Source organism: Mixophyes fleayi, chromosome 9 (assembly GCF_038048845.1).
Source record: "Mixophyes fleayi isolate aMixFle1 chromosome 9, aMixFle1.hap1, whole genome shotgun sequence".
Taxonomy (NCBI): domain Eukaryota; kingdom Metazoa; phylum Chordata; class Amphibia; order Anura; family Limnodynastidae; genus Mixophyes; species Mixophyes fleayi.
Genome location: NC_134410.1, coordinates 55,275,726 through 55,299,171, shown reverse-complemented (window position 1 = coordinate 55,299,171; position 23,446 = coordinate 55,275,726). Strand labels below are relative to the sequence as shown.

At 36.3% G+C, this 23,446-nt stretch overlaps 1 protein-coding gene across 2 annotated transcripts in view; it reads right to left on the bottom strand.

The window, feature by feature from the left end:
- The window catches only part of TENM1 (teneurin transmembrane protein 1), a 476,767-nt gene that overhangs the window by 330,350 nt on the left and 122,971 nt on the right, over positions 1-23,446 (bottom strand). For both annotated transcript variants that reach the window (XM_075184364.1, XM_075184365.1), the window contains exon 3: positions 12,158-12,418. In XM_075184364.1, the coding sequence (XP_075040465.1) occupies positions 12,158-12,418 (261 nt within the window). The remainder of the gene's footprint in view (positions 1-12,157; positions 12,419-23,446) is intronic.

Sequence of the window (23,446 nt, the reverse complement as noted above, 5' to 3'; positions counted from 1 at the left end):
AGTTTTAACAAGCCAATTTGTATAATGGAAAGTTCCAGTGAGGGAGAAGTTCTGGGAAAATAGTGCTCTATAGCAAATAAGAAGTAATGCAGTCAAGAAAGATTAATGTACCTCTACAGATTGTTTGGTGTTAAGTTGCCCTTTAAGTTCTTTTTTTTGTGTACGTAATAAGATATTGTGAGGCATACAAACAATAACATTATGCTACACAAATATATATACTACAGGACAAATAAATATTTCCAGTCCTTCTCTTTTCCTTACAGCCAGATAAGGAAAAATAGAAATTCCACATGCTTGTAGAAAGTCTACTTGGAAATCATCAAAGTAAACACGAAAACAAATGACACGATTAGTGCATACATAAAAAAGCCCAAAGCAACATTCAATAACAGCCAACCACCCCAAAGCTTGTGAGTCAGAAGATGATTAATGACGGCAACATCAATAGGAGAATATGAACTAGAAAAGCTTAAGTTCAACCACATAAATCTGCTAGGGCTTAAAACAGAGTAAAATGTTCAAATTGGTCAACTTCCAATTTTTGTAAGCACTTATTTTAGCCACAGACAGGCTAATGAACACTTTACAGCTGTTTATATACTGTTCTTTAGCAAACCTTTATTATTATTTTTTGCAGCACATAAATGTATCATTGCATTCATCTGTAAAAGCTGATAGATGATATTCATTTAGTAAGGTGTGAATGATGTAAAATCTAGGATCTTGCCAGGAGTACTTAGTTATAAGGAAAGGGGGGGGGTTGGGTTTTTTTGCCTGTTTTTGGAAATGATAATGAAAACACTATACATGTTATCGATCTTCTTGCTGAGTGAAATATGTCTAGGAGGTCATTTGTTTCAATATTACGGAACTTGGGAAAGTTTAGCCAGCATTGTGAAATGTTAAACTGTATCAAGTGGTAAGATATTGAGTTAAAGGGATTTTCATATTTAGATAACAATAGTTTTCTTGTAAATGCTCTCATGTGACTTTAAATATTATTTTTTCTTAAATGCATTCAATGCTTTTCAGTAAGAGCTGTTTATTTTGTTACCCAGGAATACAACTTAAGTCTATTAGATAGTTGTGACAACAACAAAACGTTTCTCTGCTTTAAAATAGACTATAACCAAATTGCTAAAAAGCACAGTAGGATGTCTGCACAGAGAACAACCTAACTTACTCTACCTATTTGTCACATTTGGAACATTTGCAAATATTACCTTTTAAGTACAGCTGGCATAACATTTATTCCTTCATAAGTAACTAAATCATGTTTGGTATAGGAAAAGCTGAGGAGTTTGCAAGTTTGTCAAAGAGAAAAGTTTAGAATCCTTTCATTTAAATGCAATATTTGGTGGTGCCATATTGCATATTTGACATTTTAAACATCATCGAGGAGATTGGTCCTCTCACTCTTGGGTAAAACTCTATCTCCGAATTGTGGTTGTCAATGAGAATTGGTGGGTGCTGTGAAAAAATGAATGGTTCTTCATCCTGTGATGAGTCCATACATACCAACAGTCTATTGGCATTATTGTCATTGATTTGTATGGCATCACAGCACCGGAGAGAGTGTTTAAAACAGGGCATGCATAAAAGAGGGACATACAATGTGGACAAAATAAATACAGACATGAAATAAAAGGGTAGGTAAGGCCCTGCTCAAAGGAGGATCTAATGGTACTCTAACTGAAAGAGGGCAAATCTGAGACAAGAGGAGTGTGTGTGGCTCAGAGTGGAGACCAGGAAAGTTGTGAGAATCCACCAGTGAGAGTACTATAGGTGGAAATAGTGTAAGCTCTAATAAAGAGATGCTTTTAAAGATTTGAAGCCATTGGGAAAGCCAGATTAGGCATGGTAGAGAATTCCATATGTGAGTAGCAGAATACATGGTGAGACACAGATCAGAGGTAGATATAAGAGAGTATAAGAGAGAGTAAGTCATGATGAGTTTTGAGATGTATGAATGGGTGTTGTTGTTGAGGGCTTTGTAGGGGAGGGTGAATAATTTGAATTTAATTCTGTAGGATATTGGAAGAGTCAGTGTAGAGATTTGCACAGTAGTGAGGCTTGCTGCACCATTGTTGCACCATGTAAGGTGAATTGAAGCAGGAATAGATGGGTGAGGGGAATGCCAGATTGGAGGAAGTTGCAGTAGTCAAGGCGGGAGAGAATTAAGGAATAGATATGGGTTTTCGTTGCATCCTAATAAAAAGGTAAACATTTCTTTGGCTGCATCCCTAAGAAAAGGGAAAATTTGGCAATATGTCAAGGCTGGAGGTGACAGGAGTAGGAGAGAGACTGGATACATGGAGTAAAGCTGTTGAAGGAGTCGTTTGTCACACCAAAGCAGTAGGCTTGAGGGACTGAGGAAAATGGGTGTTATTGACGGTGAGGGATATTTGAGGGGAGATGATGAATCTAGGAGATGGGAAAGTGAAAAGCTCTGTGGAGATAGCAGAGAGACAGATGTTTATGATAGTACAGAAGGTGAGAGGTCAGAGGTGGAGGATTTGGGTATCATCAGTGCAAATGTGATAATGGAAGATGAATGTGCAAATTAATTCACCAAGAGAAGAAATGTAAAGTAAGAACAATAGAGGGCAGAGAACAGAGGCTTGTGGGGCACAAGCAAATTGAGGGGGTGCAAGGGAGGATGTGCCACAGGTAAAGACACTGAAAGAGCAGTTCTATAGATAAGTAATGAACCAGGAAAGAACTGTCACAAGTTTTTAGAAATGTCTCCCACACTTTGCTGTAAGTAGAAAATATATTACTTTTATTCATGCAATATCAGTAAAATGTACTCACATTGGGCAGAAACCCAATTGCAAAGAGTTAAGAAGGGAGTGGGAGAAGACAAAGTGAGATAGGAGATTGTACACAAGAAGTATGAAGTCTGGAGGACAAGGAGAGAGGGGAAGAGGGGCCGTAGTTGGTCATAGAGGCTGGGTCAAGACATGGCTTTTTTAGGATTGGTGAAATGAGCATGTTTAAATGAAATAAAAAATGTGGCAATGGAGAGAGACAGGTTGAAGAGGATCTAGAGGTGGGAATGCATTGGGGGAGAGGAAGTTGAAAAGTTGGGAGGGAATAGGATCAATAAGGCAGGTTGTTGGGTGAGAAGATGAAATGAATACTGAGACTGTGTCCTTGGTTACTGGAGAGAATTGGGGTTGTATTGGAGAGTATAGGAGAAGGTGGGTGGGGTACTGTGAGTGAGGACGGGGAGGTGGTGCAGATGAGCAGAATAGCGAGTTGGATGTGGTAAAGAGGTGTTGGGAGACTGGAGAGAAATTAAGAATGTTTGCTTGGCAAATGAAAGGGCAGTGGCATAAGATGCATTTCTAGTGAAAGAAGCCTTCTTCCTCCAGTGGTACTCAGCAATTTTACAGGTGGCTGGTCTGTTTGATGTGCCATGGTTGAGGAATAGATCATCAGAGATGGCCGAATTGAGTGTGGTGTTGTAGAATGAGACAGCCAGATTAGGAAACGACATGGTAATTATAGGAGAAGCTAGTTGTTTTAGTGATAATGAGAAGATGATTGGGTAGAGAGTATTTTGGTGTCAATGAGTATTTGTGGAATTCGTTGCCAGTGTGAAGCATGAGATAAGTGAGGCTAGAGAACAAGAGGTTGTGGTCAGAGAGTGGCAAGGGCAAGTTGGAGAAACTAGAGATAGAGCAGAAGTGGCATAAGGTCCAGTCAATCGAGTGACCATTACAGTGGGTGGGAGATGATTTCACTGGGAGAGACCAAAGTAAGTGAAAGAAGTTTTTTTGCAGCAGAGACAGCGAGGTTGTCAATGGGAATATTGAAATTGCCTAGTATAAACGTAGGCAGATAAAAGGTTTGGAAACATGTGATCCAGGTAGCAAAGTTATCAATGAATTGGGAAATTTGCCTGAGGGGCAATAACATGAAGTTGAAGTGGAGAAAATACACAGATAGTGTGGATTCCAAAGGAGGAGGAGGAGGGTTCTGGGAGTATGAAGTACAATATAGAGAAAGTAAGATGACTACTCCACCACCTTATCTTTTTCCAGGTCTGGGAGTGGGGCAGAGGGAGAGTTTCCAAAGGAGACAGCTGCAGGGGATGTAGTGTTGGAGGAGTTAAGCCTTGTTTCTGTAATGGCAAGGAGGTTGGGTTGGGGGATTTTGAAATGAGTAGATCAATTTTTTTTTAAAAAAAAATACATATCTCAGTAACATTTTACTTTAGAAATTCAAACCTGTATATAGCCATATTGTACAAAAATATAAATATTAAAATATAAAGATATGAAATCCAGTTCATTGTTAAGGCGTTATAAACATATTTTTCTCGTCAGTAACTGCATATTGAAAGAAATTTGCCTTTTATTCAGATTGAAAGTGTAAATTTTCAGACCACAAAAATGGTTACAATATATATACACAGTTTACAGGACAATTTACAGTGTATTGGTTAGGTGAATTTAAAAAAATAAATGAATATATATGTGAACAAAATATTTATCTACCATTCTACTCGTTTTGTTAATTAATGCCAACTGTCTTGCCCAGATGTTTCAGAAATGCATTCTAAGCTTATAGAGACACTGCATATAGTAGAACATACCTCCATGCTCAGCACATTTTCTAGAAGTGCTTGACATAATAGATGATATGACACATTAAAAGACCAGTGAACCTAAAATGAAGGGTCTTTTTGTGCAATAGAAGCCAAAATGGATCAGACGTTGCTTTTAGTATTTTTGACACTTTTATTCATTCTTTCTTTTTATTAGTATATATATATACATATTGTCCTGAAAACATGTTACAAAGGGAGGTATTTGTACCTCCCTTTGTAACATTTTACAAATGGCTATAATTTTGCAATGGCTATAATTAATATTCACTCCTTTATACGCGTGAACAATTTGTATGTAATTTTCTGTAATGTAAAATGAAAGACAACTCTAAAGCATTGCTTGCAGAAGTATCCACCTATATAAACTGTGTAGCAATTAGTTGTCTTTAGAGGTCACACAATTAATTGATATCATTGAACATGGGTACTATTAAGACGTTTCAGCTTATTTCAAAATAAATATATCTGTCTGTGAGAAGCCTCAGTGAGGGATATTGTATTTCCAAACAAGAGCTCTTTTATGAAGACCAAAACAATTTCAAAACTAATGCAACAAAATGTTCTTGAAAAGCACCAATCAGGTGAAGGATGTAAAAAAATGTTAAACACTCTTAATATCACTGCCATCTTGGCATGCGTGACACATTGCAAGAACACCTTTTCTGTCTAAAAATGACTAAATCCACCCTTAGCATGTTTTCAGTTACTCGCTGACTTATCTCAAAATAAAATCATAAAAATAAACAAAAACAATTGCCTGCATAAGTGTATCTTTATACAAGCCAAATCTATCTGATATGTAAATTATTTAAGAACAGAAACACTGAACATTATTAAATAGGATTTCATATGACAAAAAAATCACAATGCTTTTTGAATGAAAATGTTGATAACAAATTGACATGTAGAAATATAAATGCAAACAGTTTGCTTAATATAAAACAGAATTAAACCCAGAAACATTCATTATCCATAACACATTTTTGCGCAATCTGACACTGGGAAATGATTAAAGGCAAGGACAATTCATTAGTAGAAAACTGTGCGCGGAGAACTGATCATTTCTAAAACCTTTCTTCCTTGCTCAAAAACTCCCTCCTGAAAGCTATAGCTGCTATAAATATTATAGCTCCAATCTGGAACAGAGCAAAGATAGACAGTCCACTAGACATGGGGACTTACTGCACTACATTTACATATGTAACATGGTTATGTTGTATCGATTCCTTGGAAAAAATTGTATCCATATAGTTTCCTTAAGTGGTTACAAATTTATGCAGTGGTCTACTCAAATATCGATTACGCCAATTATTGCTTTAATGTACTCTTTGCTATAAAGAAAATACATGGAACGTGTAGAAACCCCAAATATGGTCCTTTCTATTCAAAGACATGTTACAATCTTTTAGGATCTTTTGACCTCTTAACTGGGCTATCAATGAAGGTTGATTGCTTCTTATGTGACACCCAGGCATCTCTGAGTAAAACAATCTGGCAGGATGACAGAGAACATATATCTGAAGCATATATCAAAATAAAAAACTCCCTTGCTTGCTTACACCAATTTAAATTTTTGGAACTGATCAGAACTGTATTAATATATTATTTTCAGAATTATGCTGCTATAATCATGACAATCAAACAAAGTACTGTCAAGTCCACCATAAAGCAGAATACGACTCAACTATGAATTGGTCTAATATAGGCCCCCCTCCAAACTAAGCATTTGTGCTAGAGGGAGGCTATCAATAAGCTTTTGACCAGTGTTTTAGTTTGGCAAAAATAAGAGAAAGTGTCCATGGTGCAATAATAACCCATGCACTTAACCAACTGTGCTTTGTTGGAGGGTGGCAAGAATAAAAGCATTGTTAATGTAACATATTTAATTAAATATCCTATAGTTTACTAGAAAGCATGTGGGAACTTCTACCAAGCAGGGCAAGTTTATATGATCTGATAATGATAATGTCATCAGTTAACTTTGTCTTGTGTCAATGATATGTGGTATGTTTGGTGGAAACATAACACTGCTCATCATCCCAAGAACAATATTCCTATTGTGAATGCATGGTCATGGGAGAATAATGCTACGTGGATGCTTCTCTGCTTATCAACTTGACAGTTTGATAAAATTGAGGGACAATAACTGCAGTAAGATAAAATCAAATATGGGAGGAAAACCTGCAGCAGACTACCTAAGATTTGACATTTTAGCAATTATTTAAGGCCACAGTAAAGTGGCTTAAATACAAAAAAAAGAACAATGTCCTTGAATGAACCAGTCAAAGCCCAGATCTAAATTTCCCAGAATCCGTGGAAATTTTTGCAATATTGCAATGAAAAATATGCAAAAATCCTCACTTGCAGACTATCCCAAATATATTCACAAGTAATAAAAAAGGTGTTTCTATCAAGCATGATCCAAACACTTCAAATATAAAAGTACAATGTCACATAAGGATTCAAGAAAAATAAGAAATGGCAGAATAAAATATATAATATTACCAGTGAAAACTGATGTCATGAAATTGTAAATTCAGATCTAAGAACACCATTGCAATGTAAGCTAAACATAGAAAGGTCAAACAAAGACCAACTAAGTAAAACTTTTAGAACTTTTGAGCAATATGTATATCAAGAAATAAAGTAAAACGAAAACATGAGAGAAAAGAGCAGAAGCTAGGAAAAGAAGAATATAGCATAATACATTCCACTAAAAGTTTGAAGACGAACCATCATCAAAGCCTAAAAGACAGTAATCTGGGCCCCTGACTGGAAAAAAGGGGTGATGCCTTTAAGATAAATCTCAAACAGGTGCAAATCATGACTTTAACAAGTGTCAAAGTGAGCTAGGGGTGAAAGTTAATTGTATATTCCAAAGAACTGATATGACATTATATAATTTTATATTGCTATATACTGAGAGATTGGGGCTTGCTATTTATACCATTAATGTATAAATAAATATCAATGGTATGGGGGATGACAAAACATTGAAGAAGTATATGAAATAGGTCCCATGACTTCAGCACTTCCCCGGGACCATGGTAGCCTCAATTAATAAGCTGTTCTGGGATATTCCCAGTAACTGTGTTTATTACTGATTAATTATTGGCTGGAAAGGAGGGCTTGCTGTTTTTGCAGATTATACAGATCTGGAATTTCTGTCGTAAAGTCATATTGGGGGCTTTATATAGTATAGTGGGGAATCTAATCTAAATTTATGGGATGCAATAAAATGTCTACAATAGACATCAAAGTAACAGTTTATACATTGTTACAAGCCATTACTGTGATTTTGGCATACATGCTAATTTTAAAGGATCATTTGAAAACAATCTTTTGATCTGATATTTTGTACTGTTAGCTTAAGGGTATATGACTGCAGGATTGCCATTTTTAATGCATACTAATACATATTTGCTATTTAACCACTTTTGAAGTGTGCCACACTCTGTCACACTTGAATGGCATATGAATAGTGTAGCAATAGCATCTCAAACAACTAATTGGATAACCCTACTGCAAAGGTGTTCACACGTTGGCCGATACTGCCTAACTTGGAAGTTAAGTGACAGAGATCATTGTTTAATTTGGCCACACGGGTGAATGGTCAAATCTAACAAAATATATCTAGTTGACTCTCAGGTCAATTATCTCCTCTGGCTTCACTGAAACCCACCAGTGTGGTCAGAGGATGTCTACGCACACAGACCGTTATTGGTCCTCTTCCAATCGCATTTTCCATCCTGTCCAATCATGATCCTATTAATTTTATAGAATCAATATTTGGTATTGAGTTTGTTTTGGGGTCACAAACAGTACATTTTGCGAGTTATGTATCATGATATTACATATATGTCTATTCTAATTTTTTGTGCAATTGTTCATCAACCCTTAATGATCCTGACATATTTAAAATGGAATGCTCTCATATCCATAAAGCTACAAAGGTATATCATACTGTAAAAAAATATATAGCAACAGAAGAAGCATATCTTAAAAATACATAAATATCTAACATACTCTAACCACATGCCACTCATATAAACTACAGCCTGTAACCAAAACATTTTAATAAATTACCAACTATAGTCTAAATAAAACATCATAAGTTATTCTAATGAGTTTTCCCATAACCATGTTTCTAGAAATATAGAAAGTATGCAGAGGTGCAAGCTGGAGCATTGCCAGAAGAATGATTGTCAGGTGTTTTGTTGCAGTTCACACATTATAGATTTTAATCTTATGTATAGAATAAAAATATTCATTTTCCTACCCTCCACTAGTTTCTATGGAAACACATTAAATATTTCTAATATGGTTCATGTATTCATATATTTTCCGATACTTAATGTACACAATATTTTATTATTTCCCACATAGTAACCACAAAGCAACACAACATAAATATATATTGTCTCTTGGACAACAAATGCATATTAGTAAATGTCAAAACAATATAGAAAACAACACATGTTGAGAAATGCCATGCTGTAATGGCCATTAGTTAATATATTGGTATAATTTCAGTATAGAACACTCATTATGACAAATATACTGTGGAATAATTATTTTGCAAGGTTACAAATAATTGCTTGCAAAATTATTCAATAATAATTTTTTGGTATCAAATGCAATTGGAAAATTTGCAGATAATGTAGATTACATTAACAATATAAAAAATATATAAACACAGACACAAATTAGAACAAAGCTTATTCTACATTTAACATTTGTTCTAATAGTTGCACATGTATTAGGTAAAAGTTAAATCACTTGGGTTTTATCAACCTATAACGTTATCATTCTGAGGTCTTAATTTGAATCTATAATATAAAAGCCTAGCGGTGTGTGTTAGTCTGTGTGTGGAAAAAAAACAACAAGCTGCAGCGCCACCTGCTGGGCGGAGTTATACACTGACCTACTAAATTCTTAGCATTATCTAATATATAAAAGTAAAAGCCTAGCGGCGTGTGTTAGTCTGTGTGTGGAAAAAACTATTTACTCAGAAAGGGCTCATCCAATTGACCTGAAATTTGGTATACTGACATTATTTGACAAAAAAATTAGAATAGTGATGTCAGTTAACTTCCATCATCCCCCCTTCCCCCCGTGGGAGGCATAGTAAAGGCTAAATTTACGAGTTGAGGGCTCAAACTCATTTTCGTGAGGTAATTTTACCTCATGAACACACATGTGAAGCGGCGTGTGTTAGTGTGTGTGTGTGTGTGGAAAAAACTATTTTCTCAGAAAGGACTCATCCAATTGACCTGAAATTTGGTATACTGACATTATTTGACAAAAAAATTAGAAAAGTGAAGTCAGTTGACTTCCATCATCACCCCTTCCCCCCGTGGGAGGGGTAGTAAATGCTAAATTTACGAGTTGAGGGCTCAAACTCATTTTCGTGAGGTAATTTTACCTCATGAACACACATTAAAAAGGGCGCTTGCGTCGGGAAGTAACGCTCTTCCCCTGAGGAGGCCCTGGCTAGGCCCAAATGCATGACAAGAACCTTTTTAAGACCTTAAGTAGCTTGATTTGACTAGAATGCATGAGTATCATGCACGGGTTAACTTGTATGTAATATTTATATTCAAATTTACAAAAATCACATAGCAAACGCCTGAAACTGTAACATTCTTTTTGATGACAGACAATGACTAACACTGGCTGGGGCATGTATTGTGTGTGAAAATTATTTCCAGCCTTTAATAAAACCTGGCCATATAGAGGTGTGTTTGACACCACCAGCGCACTATTTTGATAGAAGCTTCTGATCACTACTGTAAGACTATGGATTCTCAGTTGTCTCCATCCCTCTCCTCACATTATGACACTGACCATGTCACATGAGCAGAAGTTCAAGATACAAGACAATCATTTTTTATAATTCTGGTCCAATTTATTTTCCTGACACTATAATCAAACATTTGTATGTTCAGGGCCAGCGCTTCCACAAGGTGAACTAGAAAGTCATCTGAGAATAAACCAGTTCCTCATTGGCTAACAGTGGGGAAGAAGGAGTGTGTTTAATTATGTAAATACTTTCTGCCCAGCCCTCCCCTGCCCTGCCGATCCTTACCTTTTAAAGCAAATGGGCATATGAGAATGGCAGTCTCTGTGGTCATGTGATCATACATAGCACACTGCCTATGTATTTCCCTGTTCTATTCACCATTAAGCAAAGATTTTGGGGTAAATTTATCAAGCTGCGAGTTTTCAGCAGGTTTGAGAAGTGGAGATGTTGCCTATAGCAACCAATCAGATTCTAGTTATCATTTCTTTAGTACACTCTACAAAATAATAGCAAAATATAATTGGTTTCTATAGGCAACATCTCCACTTTTCAAACCCGCAGGTTGATAAATTTATCCCTTTGTGTGGTCAGAGTACCACCCTGTATTAAAGAGCGAAAGTCTGAATGATCTGCTACATAAATGTGAGGCAAAAGTATATGCATGATTTTCAGATCCCTTTCGGCCATTTTTTTATTTGATTTAGTAATACACTTTATTTTTCTTATTTGTTAATTTTCATAAAAAGCAAGCTATTGCCTTTCTATCACTATATTACTTAAAGTGTAGTCCATCACATAACATCGACATTACTTGTGTTTCTTTTATTTTTACAAATATCTGTCTCTTTCATGCGAATATAATTAGACCAAGGTCAGCAAACGAGATTACAGAGACCAAAAACTATAGATAGCTTATAGTACATCCTTTTGGAGGACTAGAAAATAACTAACACATATCATTTTTAATGCATCATTAAATAAGAAAATGTTATTTCATGGTGCATGACCCATTATTGGGGGAAGAAAAAGTTATCAGTTACTGATTGAATGTTGATTATCACAACTATTTCATATAATACAACTTGCATTGCACCATGGGAAACAATTATTTAACAAGCATATATATGAAGATTGTTTCATAAAATAAATGAAAAACAAGCCATGGAAATACAGCTCTACACTGCAATTGTTACTTTTACTTTACATCTTAAACTTTATGTCTAGTGGAAGATATTTGCATAAACTTCATGAATAATAGACTTTTCCTAAATAGTTTGTTGTAAACATCATCATTCCAGCTTTATTGCTAAGTAACCTGCACCACCTAAAATTATGGTTGTCAACTGCCAGCTTACTGGCAAACAGTAAAACAATCTGCCATTTTTTCTGTCAGCAGAAAATATAGTACTCAGTAAAAATATGACATGTAACTGACACTGCAAGTTTACGCTACTGCTGCACTATGTCAATGGTTTGCACCTATTAAAATGTATTGAATCATTTCTGTACAATTACAAAGTCCATTTTTTTTTATTCATTTTCATTTTAAAGAAATATCCTGTCAGTACAAATGGGTGGTTGTCAGCAAATTTTCATAAAATAAATATTCAAGGTTTGGCACATCTAGCTAAAATATCTAACTGACAACATGTTATGAATGATAATCACATTACCCTGGACTGTAAAAAAAATATAGCTATGTATTTATATTTATATTTTATTTGATGTATTACCATTCTCCCCATCAGACTTCCTTTCATGGTCAGTGTCAGTTAGCGACAGTGCGGAGTTGGCTCTACTTGACAAACAGGAACTGTGCTCTGATTTAATCTCTCTCATCCACATTCTGAGGGCATGTTCAGGTGAAGCTGCTCCTTCGGTCTCTGTATCCGCATCAGAACCCATCTCTAGTGGGTAGTTATGCTGTGCAGTACTGTGTAGATTGGTCTGGTAGCCAGAGCATAAAATGTGTGGAGACTCACAGTATTCCATCTCTGAAAAAATGGAAAAAGATGAAACTGAAATGAGAGAGCTGAACAGAGTTATTAGTTGTGTTTATATGGACAGGAAGTTTGAAAGGATTTGAAATGAAACTAATGAAGATTAGTATATTAAAAGAATGCCAGAGGAAAAAAAGTTTCGAAATAAGTACATCTGTGTTGTGTAATATGAAATGCCAAAGTCCAACATTTGAGCTCCAAGTACAGGGTTCATGACCTGACTGCAATATGGAGACAATTTTGGGGTTATTCAGTTTTCATGAAATCATCTGAAAATATATCAATCAGAACACAATATTAACAATATAAAACTGAGTATTGATTCATTTGTATATTTGCATATAAAATATAAAGCAGATGCTCTTGAGAATAAAAACTAAAGACATATTATTATTATGATTATTATTATTATTATTATTATTATTATTATTATTATTATTATTATTCACTTAGAGATGTATTGTATTTATTTTAAGCTTCTAAGCTTACACTTTTTACTGCACACCTTTAACAGAATAGTAAACATACTGAATTGTGTTCTGTATCTATCTACAACATTCCATACAATCAAAATTTATTTAGCTAATGCCAAATAATAAACTGTTTTATTTTCATGTCATGCAATGTTGAACACATTCAAAGGCAATCTATTTTTACTGCTATAATACTATTATTAATAGCAATATCTATGATTACACACAATGACATTTTTATATACATCAATACAAGTTTGCTGCATGTTTAATGCCTGTTGCTTTTGTTCCTGCAATAACCCACATTCATTTGACTTTACATTGGCTTGGTTAAATAAAAAGAAAAAGTATACAAAACCCACCTCAATGCATGGAAAAATGATTTGAGTCTTAAACAAGTAATATACAAGTAATTCTCTCACTTTATAATATATTTTAAGAATGTAAAAGGTAGAAAAATCTACCACTGAATGAAGAGTTCAGATAGTATGTAGTATGGGATTAAAATAGCTTAGTATTAAAGAAATTAATTTCTTTCAAGGCGATTTCCACTTTTCAACAAAACACCATAATATATCATACACTGCCCCTCACAAAGCAAATACGCAGGACCCACCTACAAGATCTCTGTTTATCTGGAGCCAGTTTGTACCAAACCTACTACCTTTCACACAGCATCCATCCATCCAGTCCTCTTCAATAGAGATTCTATACAGCTCATCCAAATATAGTTCCTGGCTTCAGGAAATGGTGGAGTCTTGCTAGACTTGCTAGACTCAAATCATCTTTGTCATGCTGGAAACACATTGTTCATTATTCTGGTGTTTCCTGCTGTCCCTGGATATACCATTAATATGCATAGGGATAGCCATCAATTCCTCCAGAATAACGCCATGCTAAGTGTATTACCATTAATACGGTAATTTTAACACAGATATCTTGCGGCTGAGGGAACTAAAACATTATAGAATTTCGCCAACTTCTTTAAAAATGTAATTATTATTACAATTTTATATATAATTTTTGAGAAAGCAAATAGAAAAATGTTCTTGCCTGAGACTAAGTGTGTATTTTATTACAACTTTTACGGAGATATTAAGAAAAATATACAGTGGAACGTGGGACACATGTTTTATGTAAAATTGATATTTCATCTTAAAAACACTATTCACAGGGCATAATTAAGGAACATAATTTCAGTTATAACTATGACAGATTCATTCTTGGTATGCCTCTAACTAATATAAATTGCTTGCATTTTTACAGCTGAGAATATTAAATTGGGAAATTATGGCATAGTTCAACATGCGTACAAAATCAGACATTATAACTCAACTGAAACAAAGCTTCTGTGTGTCTTATGTGCTAAATTCATCTTCACTGTCTTCTACAGTTCAAACAGAAATGACTCAAGCATAGTTAACAAAATGTGAACACAATGAATACTGAGAGACACTTATCTGCTGGGCAGGTGGATCTATGCAAATCTTGTGAGATTAGAGCTCATATCATTCTGAACCAGAAAACCAGGAGACTCACGTTTTTTCAGCCTACAATTATCATTCCTTGTCTCCTTTTGAAGTGTCTCATTAATTAAAACACATTTAGTTGTAACTTCCCACTAATTCTGTTAGTCTGGTTTTCGGGCATTTCTGGTGTTGCTTCACCCCTGGCTTATTTGTGAAAATAATTAAAACCTAAATCATATTTAAAAAAAAAAGTAAAACTTAACTATTTTAATTTACAATTCAAATATAGTTCACAAATATCAAACATATAGCTTAAACTTCTTTCAAGATTTTCACTTCTAAATATGTGGCATCCAGCCCATTATCATCATCATCATCATTTATTTATTTATATAGCGACACTACTTCCGCAGCACTGTACAGAGAACGCATTCATATCAGTCCCTGCCCAATTGGAGCTTACAGTCTAAATTCCCTAATATAGACACACACTCAGACACAGACAGACAGAGAGGGAGATAGACAGGGAGAGACTAAGGTCAATTTTGATAGCAGCCAATTAACCTACCAGTATGTGTTTGGAGTGTGGGAGGAAACCGGAGCACCCGTAGGAAACCCACGCAAACACAGGGAGAACATACAAAACTCCACACAGATAAGGCCATGGTCGGGAATCAAACTCATGACCCCAGTGCCGTGAGGCAGAAGTGTTAACCACTAAGTCACTGTGTTGCCCCTGCCCAGAGTTCCATTAATGTATCTCTGATAAAGCTAGATCATTTATACATTATATGTAAGCCTCATATATGTAACACACATTGCTTATTTTATCAGGATTTAGACTCTTGAAGAACCCAAATTAATAGACTAAGTGGCATAAGATCTGATTATATAATTTACTCTTTTTGGGACATAAAAGAAAGTATGGAGAGGATTTTATGACCTGATCAAATACATATACTTTGAGGGTCCCAACATTTCATCATCAATTGTGGGAGTCCTAAGTATGCAAACTAAACAGATATTCTTTGACATATACAAATGACAGTTATGTATTTTCTCACGTGATTTTTTTCTGAAATGACTATATCTGTTTAACTTGTATTATGTATGAGCTTAGCACTTGCCCTTTAATGCTGACTGTGATCAAGCTCTACGAACTTGGTTGTGCTTACAAAAAAAATATTTAGCAGTGCTTGTCCTAAAGACAGGTGAACATTTCTCAAAAGTGTGCCTTTAAAAACAAACTGTTTGTCCAGGTAAAAAAATGTATCACAAAATACTTTAACACAGTATATTTGTCAGTCCTGACAATGGCGTTTGGAAGGTTTAGACATTATATAAAGGTGACTGCGTGTTTTCTAGTACTATGGGATAACAGGTTCTTAGTTAAGAGCTCAGGGGGTAAATGTATCAAGCTGAGAGTTTTCCGGCGGGTTTGAAAAGTGGAGATGTTGCCTATAGCAACCAATCAGATTCTAGCTATCATTTTGTAGAATGTACTAAATAAATGATAGCTAGAATCTGATTGGTTTTTCAAACCCGCCGGAAAACTCTCAGCTTGATACATTTACCCCCAGATGTTTTATTAAGGATAGTTATTTACACTGGTAAGGGAGGGGGGGGGGGGGCAGGTGGCTGAAAAATGGTAGACCCTTTTACCCTGCTGAACATGATAAAAATTGTATTGGTAATAGTGGCAAGTAAAAGAGAAACACTATGGTGGTTTTAAGTACTATATGAACAAATGTTTGTAGTGTAGGAAATAAATTCCTTGAACTAAATTCAATCATGCCAATTGATAGTTTAGCTTTTATTATAGAGTCATTGTTCAGTGAAAATCATGTCTGGGCCATAGTTATTTCTGAGTAACTGTGCTTAGAAAAAAATAGTAGGAAAAAAAGGAAAGCATAGTTGCTTTACATGTAAAGATTAAGGTAAAAGCATTTTTATTGCAGAGCACTGCAATTAGCGTTAAAAGTAACTCCAGCACTGGATGAGAGAGTTTTTTTCCTCCGAGTAGGAACAATTTATAGACCACCAGAACAAAATGAGAAATTGGAAAGATTACTAATAGTGGAAACCACTGGTTCAAATATAGCAAGCATCAAGCTTTTAATGCTAAATGATTTTTCTGCTTTCACAGACTGTACAATTTCAAGTTTTAGTCTATAATATAATGGATAACCTCATGGTTTCCTGCAAAACATTTAAAAAATATGAGGTGTACATTATTAATTCATTAAACACTTAATCAATTTAAATGAATGAATTGACAGTATTTGTTGTCTGATTGGAGGTTTCAATCACTTGCCAAAAAGCATATGTATGTGGAATAGTGGTGGAGCACTGCAAGCAGGGGCGGGCTGGGCCGGAGGGGAAGTGGGGCATCGGTCCCCCTGGCTGCTCAGTCTGACCCCTGTTTGGGCTGGCCGCCTCCCACATGGATGCAAGATTTCCTTAATATGCGGCCGCATCGCGTGTCATGTGATGCGGCCGCCTGTGCGCCCCCGGGCTGAGATTTGCCAGCCCGCGCCTGATTGCAAGTGATTAACTGTTACCCCAACTCAGACCACAGATGCTGTACAGTGAGTATAAGCAAAATAATAATTAAAAAAAGAGTCAACATGTTCCCTTCCCGAATCCTCCACCAGTCCCACTTCTAGACAGTCCTGTCTGATTTTTACTATAGTGAAAATCAGGCTGATCAGCGCAGGATTACTGTCCCTAAGTAGACCAGGGCCACAAAAACAATGTCCAGTCTCCCAAAGATTGCCTGCCACATGGTGAAGAGCTCCAGGGTTCATTCATATCCCCTTGGCAGCAAAATGTATTTCAGGGATTTTCAATATGAAGCTTTGGGAAAAACACTAGATGTGATGCAGTGTTTCTTTAAAGGGTCAATGAATATTGCATACATGAAAGTTGTACTATGTTAAATGTTAATGTACCACTTTTACCTCTGTGTGTAAATGAAAGATGAGGTGATAAATATGGTAGATTTCAATTTTTTCTGATGTAGAATGAAATCTTACAACCATTAAATCAGCTAGGAGTAGGAGTCTGTATTGCTGGTATAGGACATCTGTTAATCAATTAGTTAGGTAGCCAACACAAAGGGAATGGAGACATAGCACCAGTGGTGTCTGTAGGAGAGAACTTGGGTTATTGTGACCATTGATCAGAATGGTTTAATATGCAGGTAGCAGTAAAGCAGAACCTCACTAAACCAAAGGTTTATATTTAAGAAGGATGAGTATCAAGCAGCTGTATACAATGTAAACAATATTTACAAAGGCAGAGGGTAGCACAGAATTAGCCAACATACTACATTCCTTCCTCTTAGTACTTTCTCTCATAATGAGCTTTTCGGGCCATATGAGGGGCATAAGCCCATCCAACCTGCCATACACACAACCAAACAATTGGCACAAATTTCTCTAGATACAGTAGTCAAAGGGAAAAAAAACAAAGGGAGAAATAAGGCTAAAAATGAAAATGTTGGAGGAGACAAAGAAATTACAGGCAGCCTAACTTTTTTTGCTGTGTATGTGATGTTGAAATCGCGACAGTACTTTTGTAATGCAGACTCTATTATATTTACTACATATAAGGTATGATTTAAACTCCAATAATAGACAAAAATGCTTGCAGTGCCACTAACCAAACTGTTTAAAACAATTACTGCTAATGGGTGTAATGCCAGGTGATTGGAGAATTGCAAATGTAGTTCCACTACATGAAAAAGGTGTAAAGAAGAATAGGACGACTATAGACGTCACACAACAATTAACACTTTGAACAAAAAAAAAATGTTGACTATTCAGACTTCAGAGTTAAATAAATTACGAGACCAATGGCAGCATATGTTTGCTGCTTGGAGATATCAAACAAACCTAGTTTTATTTTTAAACTTTTTTAGAAGGAATTTGATATGGTAAGTCACAATACAATAAATTCAGTAACTGAAAATCCATTGTTTAAAGGACAGAAATATTGTAGTCAAAGGTGTAGGCTCGTAGGAATGATTGGACTGCAAAGCCCCTGACATTTCTTAAAATGTATCCTCTAGTTATACATTCTGTAGAGCTTGATGTTGCATTTTTCCGCGGTCATATAACTTATTGCTTGAAAAGTCATCCATGTATATGAAGAATCTTACTGCAGCAACCTTGGAGGTCATTTCACACACTGTTCTTTTAGCCATAAGTTTGCCATGTTAAAGAATATTAGGATATTCCATGTTATTTGTTTTCAAGCTAAGCCTTCAGGCATTAATTAAATTTTGATTATGAACTTAGAAAAGCAATTATGCCCTGTAAAATATTCAAACTGCCATTACAAGTAACGGTGACTGAACGACCTATCTTTAATCTAGTATCATCATTGTATTGTTCAATTTGCCTGCATCTTTGTGTCTAGCCAATAGAAATAAAGATGTCCCATGTGATCAATTACAGTGTAGCTATAAAATTACAGTGAAAATAAAAATTGACAAATATTCCCTAAGGCCTAAGTGGCTCTTCACCTTTTACAGGCAAATTATCTTTATGGGCTGAACATTTTTAAACAATAGCTATTACCTGCTATGTAGTTTAACTTATCATAAAAGCAATAACAATCATTTTGAAATACAAGTGAGCTATAGGCAAGTGATGAGAGCTGAGGATTGTTATGTAACATTGCTGTGGTGTCTACAGAAATAGATGTTCTTTAGTGAGATTGCGGCCTCATGTTCTACTTCCTAAGCGTGTTTTTTGAATCTGGAACAAAAGAAAATGAACTAACACTTATTTAATAAAAAATACAATATATCTAAGAGAACATAACAAGATTCTAGAAGAGCCTGTGCTCTGAATTTTATGCAATAACCCACTAACACCTCAATACAAATTGTTGGAACATGCTGGAAGCTATATTTCAACAATAAAAGGTGAAATAAAAAAAAACCTTACAAATAAAAATCAAGCACAAGGTAAAGGCTTTGTTTTATTTTATATTGTGTTAAGGTTGTATTTACTTAAACAACTTTATTACATCTACCGTGTGCAGTGGTCCCATAGTCAAGTTCAATAGGATTGCACATTTTGATACAATATCTATTACATTATCTCGTATTGTGTGCTTTAGTCTCCTGAGGACTTTGATAAATAATCCAATTAAAACAATGTAATTGTTTTGTTTTGATAAGGTAGCCTTTATACTTTCTACATTCAACCGTTAGTAGACATCAAACAAATGTCCACAAAACAACAAATTGTTTTAAATTCATCATGTTAACAAGTAGATATGTTATGTTTTGATATGGATAATGCATAGCTACCAAAACACATTTTACAGGACACTTGGCATGTGCAGCAATGGCACACATCACAGTATACTGTAGACCAGGCCTGTCCAACCTGCGGCCCTCCAGGTGTTGTGAAACTACAAGTCCCAGCATGTCCTTCCAGCTATCAACTGGTTGTCTACTGGCAAAGCATGTTGGGGCTTGTAGTTTCACAACACCTGGAGGGCCGCAGGTTGGACAGGCCTGCTGTAGACAATTACCAGTCATGACCATAACATATTATTGTCATATTGTAGAACAGCAAATAAGAAAACTTTCTCAGAATTGTAGACAAATGATAGAGTAGTTTTTTGCTAGATAGTCATGATTATGAACAGGGTAATTTTTAAATATAAGGGACAAATAGGGAAGCTTGGATAAGATTAATAGAACCATAGATACATATTAATAGAATCCATAGATAAATAGTAGGTGTAGAGAGTAAAACATGATCTATATATATTCTTAATTCAACACTGATTACAGTAAATGAGACTCTGGGAATGCATAGCAAGGAGCTTCCAGTGGTTAGTTGTAAGTGGAAGTCACAGGAGTTGAGCCCATCTAGCACTGAAGGTCTTGGTTCTGCCTACATTTAAGCACTAAAGCATTTCATTGCATGTACTTTAGATTCCTCTACCACAAATAAATCATATATGACACCAGGATGTTATCACACTATATAGGATTATACATGGGATTTTATATTCCCTTCTGTACGTTATAATCAATTGAGAAGTTACTGAGAAAGTCCAAGACCATACACATGTCTCAGACATCCAATGCTACTTCGAATACCTGTAATCATTTGCAGTAGGAGATGTGTTATTCCTTAACATACACATTTTGTTTTTATTAGATACAGAAGTGCGACAACACAACTCACTGATTAAAAGCAATGAGATTGTAACTCACTATCTATTCAGATATCATTTACAAGAGTTTATATAAATGTTAGCATCCCTTGTGTATTATAATAACATTTAAAACACAAAACTAAAATAAGTTTTCTTTTTTTACCATTACACCAAAATTAATAGTTTAGAGAACATAACCAACTCAGATTTTTTTGAATCTTAGCTTATTTCAAAGGGTCTGGTTTAGGATTGTATTACTGTCTATAGAGACTGCATCTATTTAAGACAATTTTATCAAAAGTAGTGACTGAAGCCACATCTCTGAAAGGTGATGGACTGTGTATACATGAAAGAAAACTCTGAAAAGTACAACAGCTGCTTTGAAGATCAATGATTAGACTTGAATTCTGTGACATGAATTACAGATCACACTATGTTTTTCCATTATAGAAAATAGCCGCTAATAGTCTGTCACTATCAATAGGATCTGAAAGGGAGTCATTTGGTCTGTCTGTCTAGAGATGAACATTATTCACAAATGTGTGATATGCAGCATTCTCAAATGTTGTTTCTTTTTATGTTATGTATCGCAGATTGCATTTAATTGCATACTATATTTACTTGTAATAATGTCAATTTCACTTTGTCTCTTGTGTGAAAGATGGAGGCTGATTCACATAAAAAAAGGTTAAAAGGCAAAAGGAATGGTAAGCAAACACGCAAACTAATGTATCAATATAACAGCCATAACAATTATGAGGCAAATTAGCAGCCCAAAAAATTATTTTAATGAGATTTGAACTAAAGCACAGAGCTCCAAAAAGACACCCAAGAAGTCACAGTTATAACCAATTGCTATCCTGCTTTTAGAAGCAGTAAAATATAAGCAGATTTTAAGCATCTAATACTTTGGACCTGAACTCACCTGCAGGGCTGCCAAGAGGAATTCACTGTCCCGGTACAACAACTTCATGGGGCCCCCTTATAGCTGAGCAAGGTAAAAAAAATTGCGCCGCTGGTGTGTTGCTATGATTGGGGGCGTAGCTATGCATCATTGGGGCATGTCTAGCAGGTGAAAGGCCACCCTCCTACAGAAAAAAAACCTGCATTGTTGTGCACTCCTGACTTTCGGGACATGCATCATCATAATGTAGTATATAAAGAATGCAGTGTGTATATAAAGAGTCAACAATCTTGGCCTGCCCCTTATATTGGCCAGAACAGTCACCAAAAATTGGGATTGTCCTACTAGAATCACAACATTTTACAGACTCTCCTGCTCTCTCCTACCTGTTGTTGTCACTTTCACCACCTGTGGCATCTTTAGTTGCAGCTTGTCTGGATCCTGGTATGTCGTGACCCTATTTGGAAAAAAAATAGGTACATTTAGAAAATACCAACCAGCCTCGTCGTTAAATCAATAGCACCCATGAGTAATAATTAGGCCTTCCTCTAGCCCCAACATTAAAATAATAGTATTTTCACTTAATAAATTAACCTATTTCCCTCCCTAAAAACAGCCCCAGCAATAAATAGTATTTACATTTTATAAATATACCGCAACCATCACTGCCATTAAATAATTCATAGTCACATTTAATAAAGAGACCCCATTCTCCCCAAACTCACCCCACATTCAATAGCCCTCAAACCATGTTAAATTAATAGTCACCACTATTAAATTGTCCCACCATTGCCCCACAAACAAAATAGCACCCAATAATTAGCCACTACTTACCTCACACACACTACATTGTCACAAGGCCCCTCTGCCATCACATACACATTACTGTGCCCCTTCATCATCACCACGCAGTGCCTCCTTATGATCACACTGTGCCCCTTTATCACAACCATGCTGTGCCCCCTTTTGACCACACTGTGCCCTCCATGCTGCTTTCCCCCCTTCACCTAGCACCCCTTCATCACACTGTGCCATGCTGCCTCCCTCCCATTTTCAATCACACTGTGCCATGCTGCTCCCCCTCTTTTTTCAATCAAACTCTGCCATACTACTTCCCCCCCTCTTTTCAATCACACTGTGCCATGCTGCTCCCCCTCTTTCAATCACACTGTGCCATGCTGCTTCCCCACCCTCTCTTCAATCACACTCTGCCTCCCCCCCTCTTTTCAATCACACTTTGCCCGTCTCCCCCCCTCTTTTCAATCACACTGTGCCTTTCTCTCCCTCCTCTTTTCAATCACACAGTGCCTCCTCCTCTCTTTGTAATCACTGTGCCTTTCCCACCTCTTTTCAATCACACAGTGCCTTCACCCCCCTCTTTTCTATCACACTGTGCCTCCCCCCCCTCTTTTCAATCACACTGTGCCCTCCCCCCTCTTTTCAATCACAATGTGCTTTCTTCGCCCCCTCTTTTCTATCACACTGTGCCTTTCTCCCTCCCTCTTTTTAATCAGACAGTGTCTTTCCCCACCACATTTTCAATCACTGTGCCTTCCCCCCCTATTTTCAGACACACTGTACCTTCCCCCCCTTTTCAATCACACTGTGCCTCCTCCCTCCCCCCCTTTTCAATCACACTGTGCCTTCCCCCCTCTCTTTTCAATCACACTGTGCCTTTATCCCCCCCTCTTTGCAATCACTGTACCTTTCCCCCTCTTTTCAATCACACTGTGCCTTCCCCCCCTCTTTTCTATCACACTGTGCCCCCCCTCTTTTCAATCACACTGTGCCCCCCTCTTTTCAATCACACTGTGCTTTCTTCGTCCCCCTCTTTTCTATCACACTGTGCCTTTCTCCCTCCCTTTTTTCAATCAGACAGTGCCTTTCCCCACCCCGTTTTCAATCACTGTGCCTTCCCCCCCCTATTTTCAGTCACACTGTACCTTCCCCCCCTTTTCAATCACACTGTGTCTCCTCCCTTCCCCCCTTT